This window comes from Microtus oregoni, unplaced genomic scaffold (assembly GCF_018167655.1).
Source record: "Microtus oregoni isolate MIOR12 unplaced genomic scaffold, Mior012 000026F_ref0000081, whole genome shotgun sequence".
Classification (NCBI taxonomy): Eukaryota; Metazoa; Chordata; class Mammalia; order Rodentia; family Cricetidae; genus Microtus; species Microtus oregoni.
Genome location: NW_024543085.1, coordinates 3,317,864 through 3,327,500, shown reverse-complemented (window position 1 = coordinate 3,327,500; position 9,637 = coordinate 3,317,864). Strand labels below are relative to the sequence as shown.

The window sequence follows — 9,637 nt, the reverse complement described above, 5'->3', positions numbered from 1 at the left end:
GACAATAAGTGAACCTGAAAGAAACAGCAGAGAGCTGATTAAGAAAACACCATGTTGGTGTCAAATGAAAGAAACACAGGATGGGAAGACCATCCAGCCCAAGCTTCTATTTTCCAGACAAGAAGACAGCCCCTTTCTCAGCCTGCTGGAGCCTCAAATCACCTGTTCAGCCCAAGCTCATGGGCTGGGGTGATCTGCCCCGTGGGGTTTCCGCTGTATTTGTCTCTGTGGAAATGGTGTAGGGTTTAGCTCCAAGCCTGTGATACGGACACACTCACTCACTAAAAGGAAGCTGCTCTAGACTGCATCTGTAGCATGTCACATTGCTGGCGTGGAAAAGCATAGGTTTGCCTATGGTGTTTCTTCTTCCTAAATTCCCAGCAGCGCGAACAGAACTTTCCTTGCCCATTTATCACATGGACTAGTCAGTCATCTTGGCTTTTGAAAAGAAAGTCTCATCTGTCTCCTATAATCATAACTGTTAATTGGGGAGTCAGTCTCACAGACCGCGGGATCCTGGAATTTCACCAAGCCTAAAGAGGAACTGTTTCTAAAAATCCACTTTTTCTACACGGCATCATTGGGGACTGACTGTGGGGACAGGTGACTGCAGGCTCAGGCTCTGCTTATGTCTGCCTTTAATCTATCTGCACTTCAGAACTTTGGTGGTAGAGTTTGAGATGGGGTTGGGAGAGTCTGGACAACTCAGCATGCAGCAAAACAGGAAAGCCAGCTGGGCTGAGCAGAGAACAGAACAGCCCTTAGCAAGGAGTCCACCCTGACAACCAGGCTGGCACGGAGGTCCTCTATAGGAAAGAAGCACACTTATCCTCGCGGAGCCCCAGATCTGAGGTCACATGCACTTCTGAAACCGAAGATGAGCTGTGCCAATCCATGTGCTATTGTTAATGCCATGCGCACGTGCCTGCGTGTGCAGGCACACACACAAGCACACAACCACCAATAGTCACAGCATGCCACAAAAGAAAGGGGAGTGAATTCACTGCGTACACTAGGCTTTTCTCTCACCGCACACCATTCCTGGGCCATTCAAACCTAGAATGCGAATTTCTCCTGGTGTTTATCTTTGGAAGGCCCCACTCTGGGCACTTGTGCAGAGACCTGTGGCCACTGAACTGTATTCTCAGACTGCACAGAGGGGCAAGCTGGAGGGGAAGAAGAAGAGGAAGACTAAGCCATTGGGGGAAGTGTGTGAAGAAGGTGCTGCCTCCCTCTGGGGAAAGTCACTCATATTCCCTTGTGTACAAGTTGTAGGTATAGGTACCTGTTCAGGAATGCTAGACTTCAGCAAAGGGTTCAACTGCAAAGGGGCTGAGACAGGAACAAGGCCCTTCCCTAAACAGACTGCACTCTGAACCCCCTGTACAAGCCGTTGACACAGCGACCTGTAGCATTCAGTGCCGTTGCTCCCCTTCCTCACACCGCGATATGCCATCTGCTTACTCAGTCCGTCTGCAGTGCACCTCATGCCAGAGTCCTGGCAGAGCCTGCACGGAGGATACTTAGTGTGGGTGGAGACAGAATGGTGGGACACACTGTGTTCACACAACCACTAGTGGCAGGGGCCATGCTCTCTGAGTCTGCTGTTGGGCACCTATGCTGGCTCCGTAGCTCAGGAGTAGCACATGGTGCTGGGATCCATAGGGCGTTGCAGTGATAGACTGGCTTGTGCCAAACGCAGGAGAGTTGGTGAGGAAAATGCGATCTTTTTTGTAGATACCATGGAGCTTTCTTTAAGCCATAAAAGCGAATAAAGTTATATTGTTTGCAGAAAATAGACAAGACTGGAACGTGTTCACAGTAAGCTGTTCTCAGAAAGGACGTACTCTCTCATCGTGTTCCTGGATGTCATGTAGTGTATGGACGTATGTGTGCAGACTTAATGATGTGGATATGACATTGTCCAGGGGAAGAAAATAGGGTGGGGACAGAAGAGAATATGGTTGGTTGCATATCATCATATATGTATGTGTGTATATATATATATATATATATATATATATATATATATATTACACACACACCTGTAAGAAAGAAACAAGTTTAAAATGTAACAAAAAAGTCTTTTTTAACTATCAAACTCCAGTCTCCCCTCCCTATCAAAATCTGCCGGAAACTGCCTCTGATCTTCAGTTCTCCCGACACACCTAAAAATTCTAAAGAAATTTTAGAAGTTTCACACGTACAAAAATATGCAGACCTAACCCTCATGTACACTTCTGAGTGATTCATTTAAAACTGAAGATGGAGTCATAGTCCGCAGAGCTAGGCAGAAAGCCCCTCACTCAAGAAACTTGGTGAGGAAGGAAGGTCTACAGCCCACTTTAGAAAGAGGACATAGTTTCGGCTCACTTGGAGAGGACACACATCTCTGGTTAAACTAAAGCTGGGCCCAGGCTCTGCGACAGTTATCAGCGCTAATGTTATCAACAGAAAACCAGCCCCATGCTGGAGAAGCCTCTGGCTGACACCAAGCTCGCACACACTGCTGTGGCTGGATTACAGACATTTACTCTGACCGTGTCCGCGTATTTACACAGCCCTGAAGGAATATAGACCCAAGCGCAATTCCAGGCTGCTGTTTTGCTAGCTAATGTTTTCGGGATAATTCGCAGAGACTCCTTAGAGAATGGGAGAAGCAAACAAGCTAGAAACATAAAGTTTTGAAGAGAGAAAGTTTTCTAGCAACTAGGAAAGAGGAAGCTTCTGGGCCGTAACAGAAAAATAGGAAAGCTAACTTTGTGAAAACAGGAGGAAAAGGGGTGAGAAGGAGATCATTTGTTAACAATAAGAAGCTCCCACGATAACTTTGGACATCAGCTGCTACTTAAGAAACTAGATAGAATGTCTGCCAGAAACTTTCCAAGTGAAAACAAATTCATTGGTTATTTTAATTAAAAATATGATTACCATGCCAGGCACCGGAAGAAGGTGTAGGTCATAAACAAAGCACTTAAAGTGCATTGTTACACGGATTAATAAAGGGTGTTCATTAGCCTTGCTGACTAGGGAGTTCCCTACCAGAGATTTGTTGTCCCGTATGTCTCAGGAGGAAGCCAAAGCACACAACTGTAGCATGCAGAAGAACCAGAGTGTATAGCTGGGAAAAGGTTGAAAAACAGCCGTTTTGACATCCATCCATGGCTCTGGTAGAGAAGCTAACAGTGGGAACCAGCGTGATGAGGTGAGACCTTACAGACCTCTCATTTCACGTTGTCCTGAAGAGTTTTGACTTGTCTCAGAATGAAGGATGTCAGGACAGCCCTTAAAGAGTAGCCTGCTGGTCGCATGCAGTAGTGAAAAATTCACTGGGTATTCATGTGTCATTGTATTTTAAAAGGGTGACCTGGGGCCTGGGGCCATCGAGGTGGCTGAGCTAGGGCTCCTTGTCAGGCTTGAGCACCTGAGTGTGAACTTACTCACGACTCACGTGGTGACATGGTGGAAGGAGAGAACCACCAAGCGTCTTCCCACCTCCACATTCACACAGTGAATGAATGATCAAAAGTGAAATGATGGTCCAGTAGGTTCTATTTTGATTTTTTTGTTGTTGTTGTTGTTGCTCTCAAAACTGCCCGTCTCTGCCTGCTCTTCCCTGGGAGTTTCCCCAAAGGCAGGCCAGCCCTTTTTGATTGTTAGCTTTGCAAAGTGAGAACAGTGGACTTTTTAAGTGAGCAAACTGAGATTTTTCTCTGAAGATTCCATGGTAAAGCTGAGGACGGCAGGGTGCTGGGGAGAGAGTAACCTTTGACTGGAAGAATGAGTGCTAAGGTAAACCCCAGCACAGCACAGACTGAGCATTGCTGTGGGCACTGAATTAAGTGTGGCCTTCACTGGGTGAAACTTTTTCAAGAAGAAAAGAGCCCTCCGACCGACTACCTCCACTCTCCAATCCTTGCAAAATACACAGTCTCTTAGGGGAGTCATTCTTTAATGACTGGTACACTTAATCCACTTTAGCCTAGAATTTGGGGATATTTACATCCTACGTCCATTTCTTTGCCAGTGGCGCTCTGAGTTCTGCGTCCATCACTCACACAGTGACCTCGACGTTAGAGGCACATGCTGTATTTAGGAACAAATTCAACCACTCTTTGAAATCCCGTGGAAAAGAATATAACATGATTCAAAGGAAACTAAGATTACCTAAAGGTTAATTGCAGACCAGCTAACTCCCTGACGATAATCAACTTTTGAATAAAGAATAATTTTCTCAGCTGTGTAAGAAAGTTTAAAGGTGACCATATCTGTCGCCCGGATTTCATGTTGCTTCATTTATTCTGCGAAGATACCTGAGCAGGAGGTACCCACTCTTTGAGAATAAACCACTATGTCCCCTTTCTGAGAGTGGGTGTGAGTGGCGGGGCTTTCCCCCCTCTTTTATAAACATGAATCAAACTCACAGGGGGGTCTTGTGACGTTTTCTCTTTCACTTTTAGGAGTACAGCCTTCCCTTGTACTTAAAAAAAAAAATCAAAGAATAACATGTAGCCTTTCAATGTCCTAAAAGTCTGCTTTTACTTAATGAAAAAAAAAAGTATCAGAAACAGTAACCCAGCCACACATCTTTCAAAGCCACAGAGGTGGTTCACGTCCTTTAGACAAACCCCAGAGGAGCTGACTGAATAACTAACTACCCAGTTGTAGACCGCCCAGTCCCTCACTGTTCTGAGAATTCCTTTGTGAGGTGAGACACTGATATCAGCACTTAGGCCCACTTTACTGGGCCAGCAGCTAGCGTTCTATTTACCGCTTCCATGCCTACCCTTAGGAGTGAAAGGGCTGGCGTGAAGCCTGGCGGCACCTAAAACAAGTTCCCAGTAACTTTGGAGAAAGTGGGAATTTTACCCTAAGGCGTACGACTGGAGGCAGAGCCTTACTCTTCATGATAAACAGAGAGTAAAGTTATTTCTATACACACTGTGTGCCCGCATGCACGCTGCTTTCATGGACGGTCCCAAAGCTATAAATTTCTGACAGACACCTCTGGAAGACTGGGACTCCCTCTTTTCTTTGGGGGACAGTTTAAATTTCTGCCCCTGATTGAAAGCCACATTCCAAGACCTGAATGCTAGAAAAACAGTCATCACCATCAATAAAAAGTTAACTCCATAAGAACCACAGGAATTCGCTTATTTTGACAATGGAAACACAGTTTCTTCCCATCTGGGGGCTATGACACCGTGAGAAATGTCAGAATCGCTGTCTGCTGGCCAAGAGTACACACCTCCAAGTTCCCTTCTCAGAACTTGTGAGTCTTTGGGCTGTCTGCAGGTTTACCTACTCTGGAAATAAGAGAAGGTGGTCTATGCAGCTCAGTGTCAAGGAGATTATCCCCTGCCTCGAATCTAGGTCTAACTCTGTGTGACAAACATAGACTTTTTAAAATCTCTTCAAATATCCTTATCATTTAGATAGTATCATTAAAGTCACAAGACGCAAGCCATCTAATTATGTAGCATATAAGTTTTTTCCTTCAGCAGAATCCCTTCAACTTTGCACAAAAGAAAATTAGACGCCTTCATTTTTCAGACAAAACATCCATGACAATTAATCATGAAGCACAAATCAAAAACGCAGCAACTGGTCCCCGCTGTTTTATGCTTCCTCCAGAACTGCAGAGAATTAGGTAGAAATAAATGCTGCTAGCATTTGTATCTGGAAATTGGTGCCTCTAATGATTGTGTATGAATAGAAAACAGATTTATATTGGGCATAAACATATACCCCCACCTCCATTCCCAAGATTTTCCCACCTCTTTTCTTAGGCAAAAATGAGGGTGAGCAGATTATTTCTTTGCTCACCAGATGGCCTAACTACTTAAGTTTTCCAATTAACTAGTTGATTTGAGAAATCAGAATGAGTTTGTTAATCTATTTCTTATTTATTAAGCAGGAATTCCAGAAAGTAAAAAGAAACCTTAATAAAAAAAAATTCTGTTCTAATTGTCATTTCCCTATTTTTTTTCTTTATGTACAAAGCAGAGATTCTGAACTGAGCCCTTGAAATTTTTTGAACTATTATTGTAGTACAGCGGAAAGGAAAAGGAAAAGTTAACTTTGTGATATTTTGACTTCAGCGTTTGTTTCTGCACTGAAACCCACAAAAATGACGCAGACCATGGAGGTGCCTGTGGCCCGGCTTTCTCCATTCATTAACTCTCTAGGTGGGAAAGAATTCCCCGTTTTCATTCACACGGACATAGAGATGGTGTATCTGTAACTGACTGTTAGCAAAGACTCAGCAGCCTGACCCCCAACAGCCGTATTGTCACACGCGAAGACCTCAGCAGTCTTTAACGAGAGTCAGAGATGTTTTCTTTATTCTATACCACTACAGTCACAAGAGAAGACCTAACACGCCGTGCATGACAAATGCAGCCACCCAGGGTCCCGAATTCCAGGCACGAGAATGGAAAAGAGCAGTCAACAGAAATGTGCACAGACAGCGATGTACATAATACATAAAACAGCCCAAATGCATTCTAGTTTTAAAAGGAAGGAAAGATTAAAAATTAGAAACAATGTCTAAACAAGCACTAATGTTAAGAACAAATGCTTTGAAGACAAAAACTGACCTACTGACCTAAAAATCCATTTTATAACAATTTCACAATTACACCTCTACAATTTTTACCTTGTTTGTAAGATGCCAAAATCATATTCTCATCTTCAACTTCAAACACTGTGTCCACATCTAATTGCCTCTGGATTAAAATAGTCTCCAGTTTTCTGAAGTCATTTGACTTTATTGCCTCCAAGAAATTTTTCTTAACTAACTTGGCAGCTCCAGCTTTGCTGCTAGGGGTGTTGATGCCGTCCGTCCTCTGCGCCATGTGGAAGCTGAGCCGAGATTTACCAGGAGAGCAGCACCCAGCACACAGGCAAGCCCGCAGAGTCCACAAACTGCCGGCTAATTTTATCCCAAAGTTATGCTGATCCGTTCTATTTATATAGGGATCATTTCAAACTTCAAAATATCCTCCCAGGCTGTCACTGAGTTTTCAGGTCGTTTGAACTGCAGATGCGTAAGCAAGTCCCTTCCGCAGTGCGTGGTGTCGATGTGAGGGAAGGCTCCTGTGACACATTTGCGAGCCTGAGTTGTCACAATTAGTTCTTATAAGACCAAAGTGAAAGTGTAAGGTTTTAAAAGCTCTACAGCGCTTTATGTTTCCCCCTCACCAACAACATCTGGTGCCTGGCTGGAGCGCTGCTTTCTTATTCTGACTAACTAATAGCCCCAAATGAGGATTTGGTTCAGTTGTTGATACACGTGCTCCTGAAAACCTTTAATGATTTTGTGAAATGAGCCTGTAAAATTGAGCCGAATTATGCACATCTAAAAACAAACAGAAGGGTTGCCAGTAACCCAGAGTTGAAAATTTTCAATATTATGAAAAAGCAGGGTAGGCTGGTGAAGGGAGTGGGGGAGGGTCAACACTTTAGGGTGGGGGGGAAGAAGCTGAAGAAACAGGACAAACAGGCGCAACAAGTGGGCTGAGCGAGTGTCCCTGAATGCTGATTTTTTATTTCTCAAGCCAGTGAGGAAAAGCTATGTTTGTTTAGACAAATTACAAATACAAATACAGACTTGATGCTACTTTTTTATGCGAGGGGGTGGATTTGAAAATGTGTGAATCGGGTATGCAGATTGTGTGAAAAAAATAGTGTTGGTGCTCAAATAATACAATGCATAATCAATTGACACTGTCTAACACATCCTCCTTTGTCTGGTGTGTGTGTGTGTGTGTGTGTGTGTGTGTGTGTGTGTGTGTGTGTGTTGCTGGGGATCAAACCCAGGGTGTCTCACATAGTCTTTTTTTCTACTAAGCTAGCAGCATCCAATATCTCTAAAACTTTTGTTTTAAAACAGTTCAGACATAGAAAGAGGAGCTAGATCAAGAGACAAGAGACAGAAAGAACAATGGAGCCAAATGAGCACAAAGTAAGTAGATGGAAAATGAACCTGGGAAATTAACACTATGTAGTTACCTGGTAGATTTAAGTTTTTGTTTTTTTTTTTTCAGCTCCTCTGTGTTAGTTTTTCAACAGAAAAAGTTGAAGAGAAAGATATTTAATTCTATTTACTGACCATCATTAAAATTAGAGAACTAATAGGAAGTTCTAACTAGACTAAAAATTAGCTGTAATTTATATATTGTGAATGGATTCAGAAAATCCTTGCAGAAAAAAAAAATAGCAATGTGAACTTTTTACATTTTCTAATGGTGCAGAAGTCTATGAACGGCATACCTTTTCACTGGACATGCCCATATGTAACATAAATACGCAAAACTGCCCAGTCCTGAGCACACAGCTTATCAAATCATAATGACTTGAGCATTCAATACCCTGACCCACCAAAGAATAAACCAAGCCCACCAGAAATCCCCATCACCCACTCCTGAAGTCAGAACACTCACACCAGCTATACCCACTGCCATGACTTCTAACACTGTCCATTAGTTTTCCGTAGTTTTTACTTTTATTTGAATTTTTAAAAGCTTGTTAGTTTAAGCTTTTGCTGTGTGTTTTCAAGTGGTGATGGCAGCAAAACTGTGTGTTTGGGAGCAGGAGACCTGGAAACTGCAGGGAGCAGGAGTGAAGAGACTGGAAGGACTTGCTCAGCCTTGGGTTTAGTCCCCAGGGGACCGGTAACATCACTTTCTGCTTCTGATGAACTTACATTGAGACTCTTATGGAAGAGCTGCCTGAACTTAGCATTTCTTCAGCACACGCCTACTGAGTGCTAACTGTATGACCGTGACTTATCCAGGGCACTGGAAATACAGCCATGAGAGAAACAGACGAGTCACCACTGACGTAGATTCTTGTGTGCTAAAGGCCTGGGTGGTGCTGTGGCCTATGACTCTCCGCTGCCTGCCCAATGGATTTTTTTTTTTCACAAAGTTGGAAACTTTCAAAATTTTATACAGAATCCCTGGTTCGTGACAATTAAATAGATCTGATACCCTCTCACCTTTATCCCCCATTTTACTTGTCAGTAATATAAAGAGCAATTTAATTTTATTCCAGACAAAATACGGTCAATCTGAGCCAGATACGTAGCAGCCTCTTTAGATGAGTAGTTATCACCCTAGGAATTAACTGTGTCTTTAAGAGTTCTGACTTTCCCTGGAAAGGGACTTCCAGGAAGAAGTGGTATGCGCAGAAACAATATTTAAAACACCAATATTTAACACCTAGCATAGACATTAGCATAGACGCGATGCCATAAATTACCAGTATGACCAGACCCTTGTGAGGCTGGGGGAGTAAAGGAGGCCTGAATGGGCTCATTGTCTTCCGGCCCCTCATTCCTGAACTCTATGCAGTGTCTCCCGTTAACTGGGTCTTATTTGGTTTTATTCCCATTATAGCTTCCTCTGGTCGTAGAATATGTGGTTCCAGTATTTGCCTCTAGTGATGAGGTCCTCATCCACGGTAGCCACATGGCTACAACCAATTCAGAAGCTGTGTGGCTTTTATCCAGAAACACCATTGATTCTGCAACCTCTCATCCCCAACCCATATCCGGGGATCATGAAGAATGAGGCTAGCACACTGAGGAATGTGAGCAGGAATCATTAACCCCTGGATCAACTGGTATCTCTGC

The 9,637-nt window shown here is 43.4% G+C and overlaps 1 protein-coding gene across 1 annotated transcript in view; it reads right to left on the bottom strand.

Annotated features, from left to right (window-relative positions):
* Asb4 (ankyrin repeat and SOCS box containing 4) overlaps positions 1–6,990 on the bottom strand; it is a 42,981-nt gene extending 35,991 nt beyond the window's left edge. Inside the window, exon 1 of the mRNA XM_041675652.1 lies at positions 6,659–6,990. Within this exon, the coding sequence (XP_041531586.1) occupies positions 6,659–6,857 (199 nt within the window). The 5' untranslated portion in view covers positions 6,858–6,990. The remainder of the gene's footprint in view (positions 1–6,658) is intronic.
* Between the last annotated feature and the right edge of the window lie 2,647 nt (positions 6,991–9,637).